This window comes from Amblyomma maculatum, chromosome 3 (assembly GCF_055883805.1).
Source record: "Amblyomma maculatum isolate TAMU_Amacu chromosome 3, ASM5588380v1, whole genome shotgun sequence".
In the NCBI taxonomy this organism is placed as follows: Eukaryota; Metazoa; Arthropoda; class Arachnida; order Ixodida; family Ixodidae; genus Amblyomma; species Amblyomma maculatum.
In genome coordinates this window covers 203784786-203804357 of record NC_139346.1, presented here as the reverse complement: position 1 = coordinate 203804357, position 19572 = coordinate 203784786, and the positions used below count along the sequence as shown (strand labels likewise).

Sequence of the window (19572 nt, the reverse complement as noted above, 5' to 3'; positions counted from 1 at the left end):
GCGGTGGGCTCCATTTCCTTGTAGTCTGCAGTTGTATGGTGCCGGACTTGGCTTGCACAGAAGAGGCAAATTAGCTGTTTTCGCTGGTTGTTGCCTTTCGACTGGTATTTGCATGTTATCGCGCGCTTTTGCTTTTACTCTGCCCGGCAGAACCGCAGCGGCGAGGGTACCAACTGTTTTTCCTGCCAGTTGTCTGTGTGTGTGTGCGCGCGCGCTCTCGAGCGGCTTGCCAGCCGCATTGCAAGTTCAAATTAACGCTCATTTAGATGGAGGTCGTTCAAAATGACCTTCGACCAGCTATGTCCCGGAGATCGCGCACACAGCGGGTTTGCAGAAGTAGCATTTGCGGTCATAAATTATTGTGGGCGTTGATGTCTTCACTGAACTTCACACGGCGCGATTACTATCCCTGCCGCAGCGTTTCGTCTGCTCTCTGCCAGCAGTGGGTTCCTGTGGGTTTTGCGCGAGGTTAGAACTGTGTTTCCGGTAAACGCTACAGGTGAAAAAGCCCGGACCGTTCGTTCATGTTGTCCTGGTATCGCATGCTTGCTTGCTTGGCTTTTCAAGGGAATCGTGTTGCAACCAGCCGGCTCATGTTTGCGAAAACAGGCTATCAGTTGTCCTTTCACACGCTTCGCTCACAGGCGTAAATTGAAAGGTGATAATTTCGCGGTTTGAGCAACTGCTCCGTTCTTGAGTTGTATCCGACTATAGTACTCACCAGCAATCCCAAGGACCCCCTAACCCGCGCAGTGCACAAAATCCGGATTCCTGCATAATAACGGAGCAAGAACGATCTGTCACCAAACTACTGCTCCACATTTATACTGAGGTGGATTCCTGGTCACACTGGGATCCCAGGCAATCATGTGGCTGTGCGTCGCCTCGCCCTTTGGCGCCTGGTGCCCCCTGGCCTTATCCACTCCCGTGGGAGACTACTCCCTAGAAGCTAACTTTGCCATACTTCCAGTCCCGGACTAACCTCTCACCACTGCGCAAGTATGCATTCTTTGGCGCACTTCGCACTCCTGTCCGCTTTTAATACAAAAGCATTTCTTGGCTCATCAGTGGCGTGCGCAGAAAATGACTCTCCGCAGAACGCATGACCAAAAGACGCATCCAAAGCCTTTGTACACACCTCCCGTCGTTACTACCGGTTGAATGATTTAGTGAGGTCTTCAGACTGATCGGACTGATGTCCGGCTTGGCCTTTCGGTTGCGCCGGTCTGTTGGAAAGATTTATTTTTCTTTTTGTATATAAGTGTTTTTTTTTTTTTTTCTTGGCGCGCAGCTATTTTGATTAAGCGCCTTCCAAGTGGGTGCCTTTTTGTCCCTTCCATGACTTGCTGACCGCGTTTCTTGCACTTCGTCGCCGACGTCGCCCCCGCTATAGTCACCCCCCGCTTCGATCGACTCCTCCGACGTCACTCCCGACCGACGTCACCCCCGCTTCGATCGACTTCTCCGAGGTCCGAGGTTTGTGGCGGCGCCCTCTTGTGTTGGCACTTACCGCGACGTCTTGCATCGTCGCACTTCTTGAACGTAACTGTGCAGCCAGAGTTCGAAAACTGGGACGCGTTGTGCTTTGCATGACCCGTCTTTTGAGGACCGTGAGCTATTTTCGCCATTGATACACGTAATTACCCCGAAACTTGTTAACCACCGGTCTGAGCTAAAATTTCGTTCCAAGGTCGTCCTTTGAAATGGCGCACTTGATATTCAATGGATCAGCAGCAACAGGAAAAGCGTCTCTGCGAGCGTGGCGTTCGGCCCATATAAGTTATACCCCGGTCAGACGAGCAAGTTTAGTGTCACTTTCAACGAGTGCACTCGCCTTTAGTGTCATTCGTATCGTGTCACACGATGAACTTTAATGACACTCGCTGCCGAACACACTCAGCGCAAAGTGAGTTTGGGGAACTCACTACACTTTGTCCGGCAGGCGAGTGTGTAGTCTCGACAGCAGAACACTTCATATTACTCACACATTTTTTGAGAATTACAATGTTTTGAAATATTTATCGTAATTTTATGAGCGTTTCTATCAATAGGCAAGGGATTTAAGCTGTCACCAACTAAAAACAATGCGTACACTTGAACAGCTACCCTCGCTCTAAGTGCTTGCGCTAAGACGAAGGCGTTCGTCTGCTGCTGCACCTCGATGGTATGCGGTATCTCAAGCTGCATCAACGAAGTTGGAGTTATTTGTAACCCAATCTCTAGAACGTCGTCACTTAACAGGCAGCATTTCGCTCAAGCGCCGGCCGAAGACAGCACCGCTTTTGCTCCCGCAAGCTGCCAGTGCCACCAGCTCCAAGCTAGCACCTTTACGGCGCATCCGGCCCCGCTGTCACCGGCGTCAGAAAAGTGTGCGAGCATTAGTTTTTCCCGTAAATAATAATCCCTGGAGTAAAGGAATGTCAGAAATTAATCCTTGTTGGGGATCGTTGACCCGTACCGAGTCGCTAGCAGGAGTAATAGCTGCGATACAAGCAAACTTCTGCTCACTACTTCAGAGCCATCGTCGCCGGCGGCGCGGCGCAGCTCACCCTTGTAGTACACGTATACGCTAGCTAAGCTCCTAAGGAGTCGTCGATTTGAATTGCACGTTTCTCTCATTATTCTCATTTCTCTCAAGGCAGTGCCACAAGTGAGCCATATATCCGATTAAGCTGGCCATACGAAAACGCCGCCCAGCTGATACTTCGATGCGAAACAAACTATAGGCCTAGCGACGACCACGGAGAAGCGCACGGCCAAGCGCTACCTGCCCCGCGCGCTCTGCCGTTCACGGGCGCTTACGGGCGGCATAGAGCGGAAAGCTAGTAGCATCCGGTGCTGTGAACGCTGCGAACTTCTCGCCTACTTTCGTGATGCTGCGGAAACTGGACATTTTTCGACACTGAGTTACAACTACACGCCAAGCAAACGCTGTGAAGACGAGACGATGCTGCCGTGCGTGGGTGCTGCGCAGCTGGACATTTTAGGCTGCATAGAAGCGCCGTCGGAGATGATTTCGTGTGAAAAATGCACGCTGCTCTGAATCATACAACTCGTGCACTTTTCGCGCTCGAACACCGGTGACTCCGTTCCATGCATAGTCGCTACCGGTTAACGATGCAAATCAAAGTCGCAAAGCTACGTTCACGATAACCGCAGTAACGTTGAACCGCAGTTAGTAGCGCAACTATATATAATAAACGAGGTCGGTTTTGCTTGTAAACAGCAGTAATCATGCATGTTAGCGAAAAGCGCGTGCGACATCGCGATACTTTTTTTTTTTTTTTGTGTGTGAAAACCATGTACTGAAATGCACAAATAAACTGACTATTAGCTTAAGGTAATTGTGCTTGCAATAAAATTGAATTTTAAGGTATTTTTGTGAAAACTAATTTCCACATAGGGCTGCAGCATCCGCATCGGCACTGCCGTCATTTCAAAATGACACTTGATTTTGCCGTGTGACAGTGAGCACCGAAAGTGTCACTCTTCCTATGTAAGTGCACTTCGTGAAAGTGTCACTAAACTTGCCCGTGTGACTGGGGTATTAGCGAAGACAGGGTTGCCGATACGGTTTTTTTTTTCTTTTTTTTTTATTTTTTATACCATTGCAACCACAGCGGTTGAAGGAGGTCGCTGTAATCGAGATTCGCCGCTGACGCCACTTCTCGGTGCTGATATCAGTTGCTGTAGAAACGCTGAGTTGAACAGCACGCACTCGTCGATCAGGCACAACAGTGACGCGTACCGTGGTCTGTTTAAATGGGCCTGTTAGAAACTGCGAGAGCGCAGTCTGTTTACACTGACTAGGAGGTCAGACTTGAAAGTGAAGGGAAGGAAGCCTGCATTTTAAATAGGAGCGTGTGTTCTGAGCGATGACGCTTTCCTTCCTCCAGTTTTTCGAGTTTGCCCTCTGTGCATGCGGTGCTATGACAAGTTTGTCCAGTGGGCTCACTGTGTCAAGAGGCGTAGCAAAACGGCTGTAGTGATCTAGAAGATGCTCTAAAACGCTATAAACGTGATCATCCTTCTTCGCGGCTCTTATAACAGCTCCAAGAGCGCAGTAATTCCTTTCGAGCGACAGCCAGGGTTCGATGCTTTGCTTTCGGCGCCCACTCTGTTAGAGTTCGTGAAGAAAATCGCGTGACGCAGTGCATACGCGCAGAGACTAAAAGTGTACGGTGATCTATCAGAGTCCATATTACTAGACTTCGCCGAAAAGAAAACTAGCCCAACTCTTGGCACAGGCTTGAACGTTCTCTCTCTCTCTCTCTCTCTCTCTCTCTCTCTCTCTCTCTCTCTCTCTCTCTCTCTCTCTCTCTCTCTCTCTCTCTCTCTCTCTCTCTCTCTCTCTCTCTCTCTCTCTCTCTCTCTCTCTCTCTCTCTCTCTTTTCTTTTTTTTATTCGGGAAAAGCACGCAGATACCTTCGCGCGTTCACCCGAATGCTTAGCGCGGCATGTGTTGCGTAATGTTGGCTGCCTGCCATACAACAGAATGGCGGCCTGTGGCTCTAGACTAGTCTAGCCACTATATCAAAGCGTTCCCACTTTAATGTCCTAGCTACCACTTTAATGTCCTAGCGCGACAAAAGGCAAGGAAAGAGGAGGGGAAAACACTAGAGTGTAACGTGGGTTCTCGCTGACAAAAAATTTTTTCGAAGAAAGCGCGTTATACCGCCACGGGCTTTCCAATCGAGGGCGCGATGCTCAGCAGAAATTTGGGATGTCTCGATGAGGGAGCGCGCATCGGGGCACCTTACAGAAATGCTGCGTTGGCGACCCGGCGCGCAGCGTACGCTGCCCCGTAGCTGCACCGTTCTCTTTGCAGCCTTTTTCGCGCGTGGTGCAATTATTACATTATTTAGCAAATGGCTACTTGAAAATTGCTGCTTGATCGGGGTGTCTCAAATGAGCACGGCAATATTCTTATACTTCTCTCAGACGTGGGATCGAATCCCGACCTCGGCGGCGGCTTTTCGATGGAGGCGAAAAGCAAGGCGCCCGTGTGCTGTGCGATGTCAGTGCACGTTAAAGAACCGCAGCTGGTCGAAATTCCCGGAGCCCTCCACTACGGCGTCTCTCATAGCCTGAGTCGCTTTGAGGCGTTAAACCCCACAAATCAAACCAACCCAAACCAAACCTATCAGATGTCGTTGACGTTTGGAAGCAGCGCGCGGCGTTTGTATCGCTTTCTGTACTGGTTCAAAGTTTCTGCTTCACGCGCGCTGCTGAGAATGCTCCCAGACCAGAATTGCAGGTAAGCTGACTTAGAGGCGCATGTTTTCCAACCAAAAACCCTCTTTCACAGACCGCATTCTCCCATCCGTTTTAGAATAGCAAAGGAGTACATTCCCCTAACCATCAAAACTGTGTCTAGCAAGGCCAGAGCCATCTCGCTACCTTTCTGTTTGTCTTTTGTTTGTTTATTTATTTGTAAGCGTGGGGTTTTGCACGCTGAAAACCGCTTCGCGGTCCAGCATTTGACAAACGCTGCTTTACATTACCAAGTAGACAGTCTTACTGTTATCCGTATTGTATGATGAACAACTGTGAACACCAAAAAAAATAACATAATTAAAAAGATTGTGCGATGTGAAAAAGCTGCATTCAGCGGCTTTCAGCCATTTGAGAGCTGATATGTAGCAACGATTCGTGGGAATTTGTCAACTGCTAAGTTAGGTCCTTCAGCCTCCTTCAGCCGTCGGGCACCATCAGGCTTATCGCGGACCATTAGGCGCGTCAAGTTGCACCATATTATTTCAAGCTAGTAACCACTTCCTCTTCATTTGCCAACAAACAGAACTTAACCGTTGCGCGTTTTTGTTTTCTGAATACTTTTGCTTCGTCGCTTTAATGACATTTCTCTTCATGCACGGTATTCACCTCATGCGTATTTATTACACACTACGTTCTCTGCGGCATGTTCCCTCTAATGCTTACGCATTAAGCACGCAGGAGGGATATTTTTGTTTCTTTTGTGTCTTTTTTTTTGTGTGTGTGTCTTTATCGAAATCGAGCTTCTAAAAAGTGGGTCTTTGAAAACGATAAGGATGTATTAATGGCAGGCTTCTTGAGCAAGCAGAAAACAAGTTGAAGATAGGACCATTTTCTGAAAGAATACACTCCGAATTTGTCTCATGGACTCTGCGGTCTCATGTCATGTCATGACGCGTCCCGTGGTTACTATGAGCTGCCTGTCGAGGTTGATCCCGGGGATATTACTCGCGTTACACTTCCCCCGTAGATTTCGCTGGGAATAAAGGCCAAGCCGTTTGCGCTCATGCATGTTGTATGGCGCTCATCGTACTGTACGTACAGTCCTGGTCAAAAGTTAAAAAAAAGAAAAAAAAAAGAGAAGAGTTCAGCGCTGCTGAACCGAATATTGAGCGAAAGCGATAGCTGCGGGTGACCGAGCATTCTTCTAATTCTTCTTCTTCTTCTTCCCCAGCCCGCACATACAGCCCCGCTTTGACCAAGCCGTATGAATGTGCCTTAGGTGGCCTAGAGGGGTAACGAAATGCTAGGATCCTGGCAGGCTGATTCTAACATAAGCGTTCCATGTGAAACGAGAGACCCAAGTTGGCAGCTCCTGCTAGCCCACATATAAAGCCCCTCTTTAACCAAGCCATATGAACGTGCCCTATTGGGCTCTAGGAGTAACGTGAATGCCAGGGTCCTGGCAAGCTGATTCTGACATAACCGTCCCATGTGAAACGAGAGACCCAAGTTGTTGGCAGCTCCTGCCAGCTTGAAGTCGTCTACGGGGGTCGTATAAAGGTCAAAGGTCAATGGTGCTCACCGCGGGGCCACGCTGACGGCTCAAACTGCGAGCAGTATTGCTTTCGCAATAAAAGAAAACTGCAGGCTGCGCGCGCGGTATCCACCCCGCCGCTCTCCGCCCCTCGGTCATCGCAAAAGCGGCCTCTTTCTACATTTCGACCAAGGGCGCGCGACTTGTGCCTTGCACTGCGCGTCGCCTCTCCCTATCAGGTGGAATCTGGGCAACGCGCGCCAGTTTGACACCCTGGCACCGCCGCCTAACCTGGCTTCGTTGAGTGCCAACATTCCCAGGCTGCGCTTGGCTAGCGATACAAGTAAACAAACATATATTTGGACTGGGAGACAGTCTAACGATAAGTATGGTGGAGACAGTTTCCTGTTTGGTATCTGGGCAACCCTGGGGTAAATTCTTTCTGTTATGGATTCTTTCAACTTTGCACCTTGTCTCGCTAAGACATCAAAGGGAAATTTGTGGTACTAATAATGGCAATGAGCAAAGGTGCAAGTACAGCATTCCGGGATAAAACAGCTCATGAAGAGAACACACTGTTACTCTGGCCCATACCACGGCCGCTCGATGGAAGCGCACTAGGTGCGGCCTGCTACATCGCCCGAAACCGGCGGCAGGCGCCTACTTCCAGTCGCCACCGCCGCGGCGCCACCGTTCAGGGACAGCCGCGCGCGGAGAGCTGCGCCTGGCTGCGCTTTGAGGGAGGCGTAGGCGTGGTAGAAGTACTTTATTTTAAGGATATAAGAGCTCCGCTTCACACAATTTGGCAACAAGAATTAGTGTATACTGTCATGTCTAGTGTGACCACGTCAGCACTTAGCGCTTGCTGGACAAGGATGTACACTAGAGTGTACCCCGAAAAACTTAGTAACGGTGGTTGAAGACCGCTCGAATGGAGAGCTCGCTTTACCGTGATGTTGCATCGGATCCAGTTGTTCGTCACATTAAAATGTGATCCGGCTGTGAACAATTCGAAGCTGTTCAGCTGCCATTGTAGCAGATGCATAACCACTTAACTGTGTCGCGAATTCCGTGTGTCATTTTCATACCATTTACTCATTCCTGCATACAGCTTTTATACACAAATTGATGTCAACCTGTTCTAAGCTGCCAGCGCTATCCAATAAAAAAATGTCCTACTATGAGCAACCTCTGTAAAAATGCGGCATGTAACCAACCTTTCTATCTCATTGTGACAAAGTTTACGGTGCAAATATGAAGATGTTTATTAGGTTAAATCTAGATGATAACCTGGGATCTTCGACTCAGTTAAAGACCTTAAACGCTGTACGCCAGAACGCTATCCGTCATGGCTTCCCGCATTTTGCATGACCGGACAAAGTAAGCGCGCTTGATAGAGCCGGTCTGCCTCAAGGTGCTACATATATGCGCCGAAAGTTTTTAATAATATTTTTATTGGCTGCTCGCAAACCCATACAATTTTGCTGGTTCGCAATTTTCAATGGAAGAACGCGCATCGAGTGTTGCTGTTGTGAAACTATTAGCTGTGATCACACGAATGTTCACGCGTCAGAGCGCAACTGCAGCCGAGATTCAGCAAGCAGCCAAGTACGCTTATTTAATGGCCACGCAAAAAAAAAAGGGAGAAAATCACCAATCGCAGACGGAAAACCTTTCTTGAGAGAGGTTTATGCCATATTGTGTTGACGTTTCCAGCCCAGCTCGCTATCAGTGGGGGCGGGAACTTAAAGATATCTTGCATAGCGCCTTAGCATGGGCACGATCATTGTTTTTATAGATTAGCTGCAGGTACTGTGTACAATGAGAAAACAATGATGAAACCAAAAGTTTACACAGCTTGCTACTTCGCCGGACCTCTTCAGACTTCATCATCCTGTTAATGAAGGTGCTCGTAAGCTGACAAAGCTTGATTACTTCCTTTGCGGGGTATATCAAGCCTCCATTGTCCTCGGTTTTCATTAACCTGTAACTGGTCCAGTTGACTATGTCTCCTGCAACAAGCTCTTGCTCCACTGACATGTCGCCTCAAAATCATTACCAAATATCGCATAATTAAGCAACAATCTGGTAGTGATAAACAAATCTTGGGGTTCTTAAGTCTCCTTGAGGAGCCTCGTTAGAGTGCCCGCACTTTGCTACCTGTTTATTCACCGTATCCCGTAATTGCTGCCTCGGTCTCATATCATTAGAATGCGGCCTTAAGCCACCGCATTATGTGAAATAGCACCCTACACATAGCTATATAAAGCCCTTTATTACCGCAGCCGTACGAACGTGCCCTATAGGAGTATAGTGTGCCTGACTTGGGATCCAAGAGTCCTCCCGCTTTCAATAATTCCCATTTCACCCTTACATCTTATTGACTTTCTCTGGCTTGGCAGCTCCTGCCACATTGAACATGTCATGTGTTCTCATTGCGCCAAAGGTGTCTGGCCATATCACATGCAACTGAAGTGCACAGAGGTTTTTTTCCGACTGTCCGCCGACAGAGCGGGCGCCGGATTTTCTATGGAACGTGGCTTTTCGTTTTATCGCATCGGCTCAAACAGTCTCAACAGTATAAACAAATGTTGTATGCACAGGCTCCTTTACTTGCAAGCCCACTCAGACTAGCGTGGCAAAATTTAGAACGAACTGCGTGCTTATATATATAAAAAAACCTTCGTAGCTTTTTCTGATACGTCCTCGCAACATAACATGCGAGAAAAGCTCTGGTGCTACCTCATCGTGTTCATCTGCTTCACAAAACATAGTTAAAAATCCTAGTTCACTGGCCAGCTCCCTGGTACCCGTCGCGTTGTTTGCACGGTTAACCTATAATTAATCACCAACAAGTCCAATCTGCTGTCCCTTGTTGCAAATTAAATGGCAGCTGATAGGGCATTATGCTTCAGCATCTGGACTTTTTAACCGCAGCGCCGATTTCATTTCAGAGGAAGCGAGTGCATTTCCACTCCTCGCTGCTGTCTGCCTGAAGCGAGCTCAGCAGATAAAATTAGAGGGCCTCTTAGATGTCTCTTAAGTGCAGGACGGCGAAAGCCTACCCTTCTCCTATCATTTGCCTCTTACCGTTTGCCACAATTCGTCATTTCAAGTCGTCGTTTGATATATTGGTCGTTTCTCAGTCATGATGAGTCTGCCTGCGTAGTCATTGTAGCCCTTATCACTCATAACTAAGCAGGTTACTCATTTAGAATCAGCAGTGGTCATTACATGTCGTTTCACATATTGATCATTTCGTTGTCATTAACCGTAATGATGAGTCATGCCTAGCTATTATAGTCATTACAACACACTGCTAAGCACTTTTACTCATTTCTAATCAATTGCGGTCATTACATGTCGTAGTTTGATATACTGGTCATTACAAATCATTTTAGTCATTATTAACCATCATTAGTTATTAGCATTAGTCCTTATCTCTATCAACTATAGGTAATCAACTTTTATTGATTACCTATCACCATCAATCATTTTAATTCTTAATCTCCCTACTTGCACGTCCGCTTTTGCGACTGGCACACCAGTGCACAGATGCGACGCACAGATAACAGGCACAGCTTCTGCGCATAGATTTTCGTTCCATGGGCATAGAACGGCTTTCGCCTTAAAAAACAAACGCATCAAGTCTCAACGTTAACGTGCTTGCACACGCGCGCACAAAAAAGTTTGCGTTTACCACGCAGACGCGAGGCGAACGCGCTCAGAAAGGAAGCAAACCGCGCGCTCAGAGCCGGCGACCCCGGCGGCGACGTGTCCCCGAACCGTGGCGCCCTCAGCAGAAATAGCGGGCGCAACTGTAAACTCTCCAAGGACGCGCTTGCCCATTGACGGCGGCGCGACGCAGCAGGCCGCACCCAGTGCGCTTCCATCGAGCGGCCGTGCCCATACTTTCTCTTGTTCATGCTGTGTTTGAGCAGCTGCTGCTTTGAAAGGAATACACATTGCAAATTTCTCAAATGGATGCGCATGTTTTGCTAGCAGAAAGTGTGCGCATGCAGGCTTGTTGAGTGGGTGTGACAACATATGACAACATGACAACATATTTGCCTCCATTTGTGGGTGTGCATCTTCTCGCAGGTTTGGGGACGAGCGATACTATTATGATCGTACGGGGGACCGTGATCCATATGTGCGGAGAACAACAGGCTACCACGATGAGGACGGCTACCAAAGCAGGGGTCGCTCGAGAGATCGCTATGCGCGGTCAGCGGCCTCCAATGCCTCCTCTTCTGCCTACCAGGACGGAGCGGAGAGGTGCCAGGCCTCCACCCTCTTGCCTGGACAGTACGGGTGAGTGGTTGGTACAATGACTACATGCTTTTACTTGCACTGCTGCACTACAGCTAATGAGCCCATTGTTGCATGTGCAATGACAACCTTAGAAGTAACGAAAAAATGCTGGGCCAGCTTATATTCATGGCCCTGGGGTGCAAAATTAGGGAGAAGATGGATAAGGTGAATGTTGCTCACAAAGCACATAAGCATAAAAAAATGGAGGCGAAACAGCATTAAAATGCTAAAACAAGCTGAAGTCGCTATGTCTTGTGCAGATTGCCAGGTAGTTTCACTGATCATAAAGGTGAACAAGCTGCATCATAACTTTGGCCTGCAGCTGCCTATCGGAGTGTATTTTAAATAAGAAAGGGCAAGTAGTTTGAAATGGCTAACAAGTGTTTCATTCCGTACTAGGGCTGGAAGCCACTTCCGGAGCCACGGTGTTTCATCCCGGCTGCCAGCACCGCTGCCACAGCCATCCCATTTCGACCCGCCGGGCGGCTACGGCCTAAGCCCAGCGAGTGAAGCATACCCTGATGACAAGGACAATGGCTCACCGTCTGCAACACGCGGTGGGCTACCTTCCCGTCGAGGCTCAGCAGTTAGCTCGACGGTCACCTCCCCTCCCCAGCAGTCACAGCTACAGGCGCAGTCACAGCCACAACAGCGGTGTCGCAACAAGCATGGCTCGAGGTCCCAGTCACGGTCACGGTCCAGCTCGCGAAGTTCAAGCGGCAGTCGCTTAGGGTCATCATCCTCGAAGATCCGCTCTAGCTCCAGCGACAGCAGTGGGCGCTCCCTCTCACCCAACAAGTCTCCCACGTAAGCCACTTATTCCAAATGATGTTCTCGGCTACCGACCACTCAGGTTACCCTATGCATTGCAGGATTCTTGCGAGGGCCACTTCGGTGTGCAGGCAGCCCAGAGCTCAGGATGGTGTAAGCTTAGTTCAAAGCAGGCAATGCATTTTTTTTGCTGAGTTACTGCAGTATGGCACTGTGAGTCAAGGTTCTGTAGACTTGTCATTCTGCCACGCAGATTGCTGTGACAATATATAATATGGGTGCAGGCAGTGCACCTGTTCTACGCAGGTGTTCATGGGCAACTTTTCTGGGTAGTTTGCCCTCATCTTGTCGTCCTTTTCTGCATGCTGTGTTTATGCATTTGTGTTCGTAACCCGCTTTTTGGAAGTAATTTTTCTATCACAAGCATAACGAACCTTTCCTGGAGGGGACACCTACGCAGTAAGCTAGTTTAGTGCCATTAGCTAAAGCAAGTCTGGGACTGGTGAGGAGGTCATACCGACTTCCTTTTTACTGAGGCTTTTACATAAAGTTGTGTGGCACATAAGTGTTCCTTTTTGTACTTGCTCTCCATCATGCCCTGGTTTTGTGTTCTGCCCAGGCTCCAGTCAAGCAGTAGTAGTACCAAGGCTTCACGGGGCGAGCGACCAGCGAGTGCTGTGACGGCACCATCATCAGGATCATTCTTGCAGTCAACCATCTCCACGCCAAACAACAGTGGTAGTGCCACGACTAACAATGGCAGCAGTAGCAGCGGCAACTGCTTGGCAAACAGCAACTCCATGGACGGCAGTAGTCTGGCCGATCGAGAGGACAAGCGACCACTTGGCATTTGCGTTCGAAATCTACCTGTCAGGTCAACTGGTGAGTAAAAGAGGGGACTGAAATTTGATGCACTTGCTGCTTGTTCATGATAGTAAACAGTATGGCCAAAAAGTAAGTCATGACTTTTGCATCGGAAGATTTTGTTCCTTTTCCGTATCGTTTTCTGGCGGTGGGTGTAATGGATTTGCATAGCGCAAGGGTATCTCCATCCAAGGAGTGCTAATCACATGGTTACTGGTCAACCCAGGTTCACGAGCCATGCTGTTTTCTACCCGACTACTTTTTCTCCTCCACCTCCTTTGCTTTCTTTTTCTCCGTCACAGTATCACATCCAATGAGTTTGCATAGTCAACAGAAGAAACTGATGAATTTAAGTTCGCTCACATTTTTAACTATCACATAATGCCATCTTAATAGACTAGTTCGACTTTAACCCCACTTCACCTTGTATGGTTAGTTTTGAGTGTCATTAATGCCAAGCTACAGCCGAATAAAAGGCGACTTTATTCAACCCAAAGGACCCGCCTGCAGTCAGTAGCTTTGGTTTGGTTTGAAGCATCAACCAACTTCAATGAGGCTGTGTATAATCGCCTTGAAGCTACTTTTGTGACAACGCAGGGTGGGGCATGTAAAAGAAGGATCACATGGCAGTTAATCGTATGAACTGTTCCATCATGGAAATTATCTGGCACTATTAGCTGAAGGGTCTCCTTTGAGGAACATCCGCCTCTTTCTTCTTGAGCCGTATCCAACTGTAGTTAATGATGAATGTGTAGCTATTGTCTTAAGCAAAAAAAAATAAATAATAATAATGTGTAGTTCACAGTGGCTCATTTAAGGTTTCTGTAGCTCAGCGAGCTTAAAGTATCTTTAAGCAGGGTTAGGACTTTTCAGTTTTCCTCCCAAAAATTATGTATTGTGTATGCAGGATTCAGTTTTTTATAATCAGTTTAAACCAAAAAAAGGTCAGCATTCTTAGCGTGCAAGGCATAACTAGCTGGGTGTTGAGTGTCGGTGCACATGGTCAAAGCTAAACATTAACAAAATGTAAGGACGCCAGGGCTATAATGCGACGGTTGGATTAGCAGCACAGTCGTAGAATTTGCAGTATTGCTTAGTTAGCTTACATGCCTCCGCAAACCTTCTTCTTCCCTGGTAGATAAATACTGCTTGTTTTCTAGAATCACTCACCTAGATCAGTTAGTCCGTTAGGTTCCTCAACTGCATGAAGGACATCAACACGAAACTGTGCGTCAGCACTAAGAAAAAGTGTCATGTTTGCACTACTGCGACAGTTCGATCGCTCTTATCAGCCTGCAAAGCATGTGATACCCCTCTTCCTAAACCCAGCACAACAACTCAAAGAAACCATGACAACCACAACCTATTTCCTGGAGATATACTGCCTTTTGTGGTTTTGTTTGCCGGCTATATCATTTAGCTTATGGTACTTTTTTCTTTTTTTTTACTGATGATAAAAATTACTTTTTCAAGCACAGCTCCACATACTACCTTTCTCATAATTACTGGTAAATAAAAGGCTCTTACTGAAAAAAACACCGAAACTGACTCTGACTTCGAGCGAACAGATTCACCGTATAAAATCGCCAAAAAAGACAGTAATTAGTTTTGTCAACAATAATGTTCTGCAACAACTACAAGGAAATGAGCTGTGTGAATGGCAAAATTTAAGTGCTAAGCAAAATTGAATATTAAAAACTGAGTGCAAATTGAATCAAATATTTTTCGAATAGTACTCCCAGGTAAAATTAGTTCAAATCATCTGCAGTTTGTGGCGAAAAAAAAAAAAAAAAAAACAATTTTCCTGCTCAGTGCAAATCTGAATAATAAAAATTAGTGGCTAAATGGAATTTTCTCAGATAATTTCTAAACCTAGTACAGATAGACAAAAATAAATTGAAATGCTTTTTGTTTTCCCCTGCAAAATGGGGCCATGGAAAGAAAAAGATATTGCCAAGGCATTTGGTTTCCACCCATCATCAGCATAATTTATTTTACCTAGTAAGGCCTGCCAGGCATTACTAAATAAGAAAGAAAGAACCATGCACTAATACCTTGTTTACAATTATTTGATAACAATTGTTGTCATTGAAAAAAAGGGGGAAAAGATGGATACCTCCTCACTGGAGGAGCGACATCAGGGGCCCAATAACGGCCAGGTGAGACAACACGACGGCTTACATAACAGACTGGGCAGCAGCAGCATCCTGGGCAGAAGCGCTGGTGTGGCCATTCATTTCAGGCCCCCAGTGATACCCAAAGTGTCAATGGAATGCTGCCTGAGACACAACATTCTCAATGACGTATCCCAGTTAGGTACCGCATATCGGTTTCACTGGACTGCAAGCTACGTGATGGGCCTCAATGATGCAAATACTGTTACAAACTGCAACAGTACAAAAACAATATTCTCCACTGTAGCTTAAAGGGCCACTGTCCAGGGAAGGCCCTTTTAAGCAAAGGAGCCCAGTGTTTCGATCAGGAACCGGAGATAGTCTGTGCAAAATGCTACAGTGACACGCGCACCGCAAAGCATCGAAAATACAATTCAAAGCTCTCTCATGCTCTCCTTTGGGAAGCCAGCTTCCCCGTTTCCTGCGCTGGCCCGACGGGCCCCAGTAATGATGTACGTACCGTGAACGATGTCCATTGGTCCGTCTCGCTGACTGACAGGAGAAGGATGGGTGTCTACCGCTCGCAGCGCGCTTTTCCCTCACCACAGCCAGACTGAATCCAGCGGTGCGCGCTCCCTCGACCGTTTTGTTTTTTCGCGCCCGCGGGGAGCCACGCCCCACCTCCCGCCAAACGCGGAGGAGGAAGGGGAATTTGTATTGCGGAGGCTAGACGACCTCGGGCAGGAGAGTGAAAAACCTTTGCGAGGGAACGGAAGGAGAGAGGCATGACAGAATCGGGTGATTGTGGTGGCTGTAACTGCGTTATTAGTTACTCTTTTCAAAAACATTTTGCGGCCTTGCGTTCTAGGGGCGAAGTCTCACAGTCACCGGGGAAGAAAATATTTTCGACCGGAGAGTGGACAGTGGGCCTTTAAGATTCATAGGTTTTTAGGCTCTGATGAAAATTGAGAATGGTCAAAGCAGTCGCCGCAAAACAACTGCTGCTTGTGTGAGCAGCAACTTCACCCCTTTATGCTGCCCCTCTAAGCCAGGTTGCTTTCATGTACATGCGTATAGTGATCTAAAACGAGGTGACCTGTGCCCGTTAGCCTCACATCAGCTGCATCGTGTTTAGACAGGTGACATGTTGCGTGGTGCTGCGCTTCATTTTCTTACCTGCGAATGCGCAGTGGCCACATGGAGATGGCTGCCACCGCATTGGGCATGAGCTGTCCCCTGAGATATAAAAATGGAAGGTCAGGGCAAAGGGATCCATGCCTGATGTAGGTGTGCACTTCTTCCTGGTGGTGGACATATCTTTGAGTACAGTAATTTTCGCATTTCAGACACAAGTTTGAAGGATGGCCTTTTCCACGAGTACAAGAAACACGGCAAAGTCACAGTCGTCAAGGTCATCGGCCAGGGTACCGAGCGATATGCTGTGGTCTGCTTCAAGAAGTGAGTGTGCTCTCTGTACCACCAAATCATTGTGTTAAAAACGACATCCTTTGCTGAGCTGTACTCTCGCAAGGTTTGACCATTGAATTGGAGGCTGTGATAACTGCCAAGGGGTTTAATATTATGCAGTGTTGACCAAGTGTAAAACAGTGGGCAAAAGTTGAGTATCACTTTTAGCAGTGTACGCCTAAGAAATAATGTAGTAAGTTCAGCAGCTTATTGAAGTCCGAACAGTAGGAGGAATAGAGATGCCTAATTCTTTGTTGCTTGTTTTAATCTTTGTAATGATGCCTAACCTATTTACTATGCACAAATTATGAGCTATGTGCCTATGGCTGCTAAATAATTTATATAGGATTTTTTTTCTCACCTACTTCAGTTTCAACAGCTGAGCGATGGCTGTAATCTCGAAGTGAAGTCTAGATCACGTTAGGAGTGTGAAAACTGCAATATAGTTACCTCACAGTTTTAATTTACCTCAAGAACAGGAATTCTATGTGACCTAGACTCCACATTGACATCATAGCCATTTCTTACCTGTTGAAGCTCACATATAAACTGGTAAGAAACTAAAATTCTGTAATAAATCTGCTAGTGCTTGTAGATGAAAACCACGTGGTGATCCGTATACAGTAATATCTTATGCATCATTAACAACAAGAAAAGTGCAATCAAAATTTGATATTTGTGCTCCTTTTTAAAGGGCTTTGCGCAGATATGCTTGCACTCTTATTTCTGTCATTGTTTAGGTAGGCAAGCAGTCACAGACTCTGGCGTGAACCAATCTGGTTTTCTTGTAATTGGAGCTAACTGAGATTTTAAACTTTGCTAGGCCCGAGGATGTGGAGAAGGCATTGGAGGTGTCCAAGGACAAGCTCTTCTTTGGCTGCAAGATCGAGGTAACGTCACACGAGGGTCTGGACGGCGAGGACAATGAATTCAGGCCACTTGAAGCTGAGTTGGATGAGTACCATCCCAAGGCAACGCGGACACTCTTCATTGGCAACCTTGAGAAGGACATCACAACTACAGAACTGAGGAAGCACTTCGACCAGTTTGGTGATATCATTGTGAGTTTTCATATGATTGGCAACATACATGTTACCTTAGGTGCATGCTGTAAAATGTGTAGATGGCTTGCACTGATGCTTTCCTGGCCATTGTGGTTGTGGCTGCTTTGGTTACCTTAAACGTTGCTCTGGAAGCTATGGGTTAAATGTGGTCATCAATGTGAGCAAGGCCCTTTTGGGAGCGAAATTAAATGCATGGGTTCAGAGTATTTCTCATTTTCTATTTTGCTGGATGAGTTGCACCTCTTCAGGTTTAAGAGGGCTCTTCTGAGGGAACCAGCGAGGCACTGGTGGCAATGGCACCCTGATAACTTTCACTGGCCTGCTAGTTTGTGTCCTATGCATGCACGATGATTTCAGTGCATCAACTTCCAGTTCTCACCTCCAGGCTCATCTAAATATGGCTTGAAACAACAGTCCCTGCATGAATTCTAAAATGAAGCAATGGAAACAGTGGGTTTTGTTGTGCTGTTGTCTATTTGCACAAGTATTGTATATTCATGCATGTGCAGTCATGCACTATGTGATAGGCACGTGGTACGTAATTAGAAAACATAACATAAAAGACGCACATGGCTGCTAACATGATTCGACACCACAGCGAAGCATGCAGGTCAGCTTTCCCAGCCTTTGCATTACAGAGCTAAGCTATACAGGCAGCCCAACATTGCACATGTTAAACAATCACTTCTTACACAAAATTTGAATGTGTGGCCTCATCGACTTCGGCAGCCGTGGCATGTTGCAAGGTGCTTACGACTTTTCTGACCCTGTTACATTGTTGCTGGGGGAAAAAAGCAGGCAGCCGTGGCATGTTGCAAGGTGCTTACGACTTTTCTGACCCTGTTACATTGTTGCTGGGGGAAAAAAGCAGAGACAAAGAGCAAAGCTTGCTGTCTGCACTGTCGGCCTAGATCCCGAGCCTTCTACTAGTACTCCACACATTTTCGGGACAAATGCCACTCAGCTCACACTGTTTGCGGGGCTAAGCTATTAAACTTAGCTCTACCATTTTTTTTTTTAAACAAGTATTGTTGGTCGATTTCATTCAAGGGCAGCTCTGAAACTGCATGTTACAGATGTGTTGATGAATATCAGAGGCTCCTTTGTACCTTTTTGGCATTTCATTAGTTCTTTTGGTTTGTCTGCAATGTGTTTGGTTAAGTTTAAGTCTCTGACACAAACCTGTCTGAGCCAAATAACTTCTTCAGTGGTCATTTTTGCATATGGTGGTTTGGGAGCAATCTGCAGTGTTTATTAACACACCTAAACAGTTATGAATAAATTCAATGCTTGTGAATGCTTATAGTTAGTAAAGCAGGTGCGTAAGCAGAAATATTTTCTAGGAGTTGTTATACACCACCACTCGAAATAAGAAATTTGTAATGAAAAAGGCCAAAAGGAGGTGCGGGAAAGGAGGGGGGGGGGGGTTGCAGTGCTCAGAAAATTTCAGGGGATGTTCTGACACTGAATGCCCCTGCGAGGAAGTATGCATCATGCAACCTTGTGATGTCAACAATGTGCCAACCAGTCGAGGAATTTTCTGATACTTTTTTGATACCCCCCCCCCCCCCCCCCCCCTTTTTTTTTTTTGTTGTCACATTAAAAAAATATAGTCTGTTATGGAAAAAAAAAAATCTTTTGGATGGGGATTTGGAGGTTTTGGAACACAACCTAAAGCTCTTGCCACCCATTTACAACTGCCGCAGGAAATTGACATCAAGAAGCAGGGCTCGGCGTCATCGTACGCCTTCATCCAGTACGCGGACATAGCGAGCGTGGTGAAGGCCATGCGCAAGCTGGACGGCGAGAACCTGGGCGCCAACCGCATCAAGCTGGGCTTTGGCAAGAGCATGCCCACCATGTGCGTCTGGCTGGATGGGGTCACCGACTTGGTTTCGGACAAGTTCCTCAGCCGTACCTTTGGTCGCTACGGGCCCGTCTCCTTTGCGGCCATCGACCGGGAGCGCGGTCACGCCCTGGTGTACTTCGATAGCCTGGAGTGTGCGCAGCACGCTGTGGCCGAGATGCGTGGCAGGGTCTTGGGTGGCAAGAAGCTGCAGGTGGGTGTTCCTGCACATGCTGGTTCTGATGTTTGACGAAGTTGTACTCTGTGCTTGGCACTAATGAATTCCAGTTGACACAAGGATATAGACACCTAATTTTTGGTTGTTTCTTTCTCTCTCTCTCTTTTTTTTTTTTTTTTTTGATGATTCATAAGACATTCACT

At 47.1% G+C, this 19572-nt stretch overlaps 1 protein-coding gene across 2 annotated transcripts in view; it reads left to right on the top strand.

Moving 5' to 3' along the window:
- spen (spen family transcriptional repressor split ends) overlaps window positions 1-19572 on the top strand; it is a 118831-nt gene that overhangs the window by 76304 nt on the left and 22955 nt on the right. For both annotated transcript variants that reach the window (XM_084599302.1, XM_084599303.1), the window contains exons 3-8: window positions 10853-11065; window positions 11465-11872; window positions 12456-12718; window positions 16161-16272; window positions 17105-17342; window positions 19052-19405. In XM_084599302.1, the coding sequence (XP_084455428.1) occupies window positions 10853-11065; window positions 11465-11872; window positions 12456-12718; window positions 16161-16272; window positions 17105-17342; window positions 19052-19405 (1588 nt within the window). The remainder of the gene's footprint in view (window positions 1-10852; window positions 11066-11464; window positions 11873-12455; window positions 12719-16160; window positions 16273-17104; window positions 17343-19051; window positions 19406-19572) is intronic.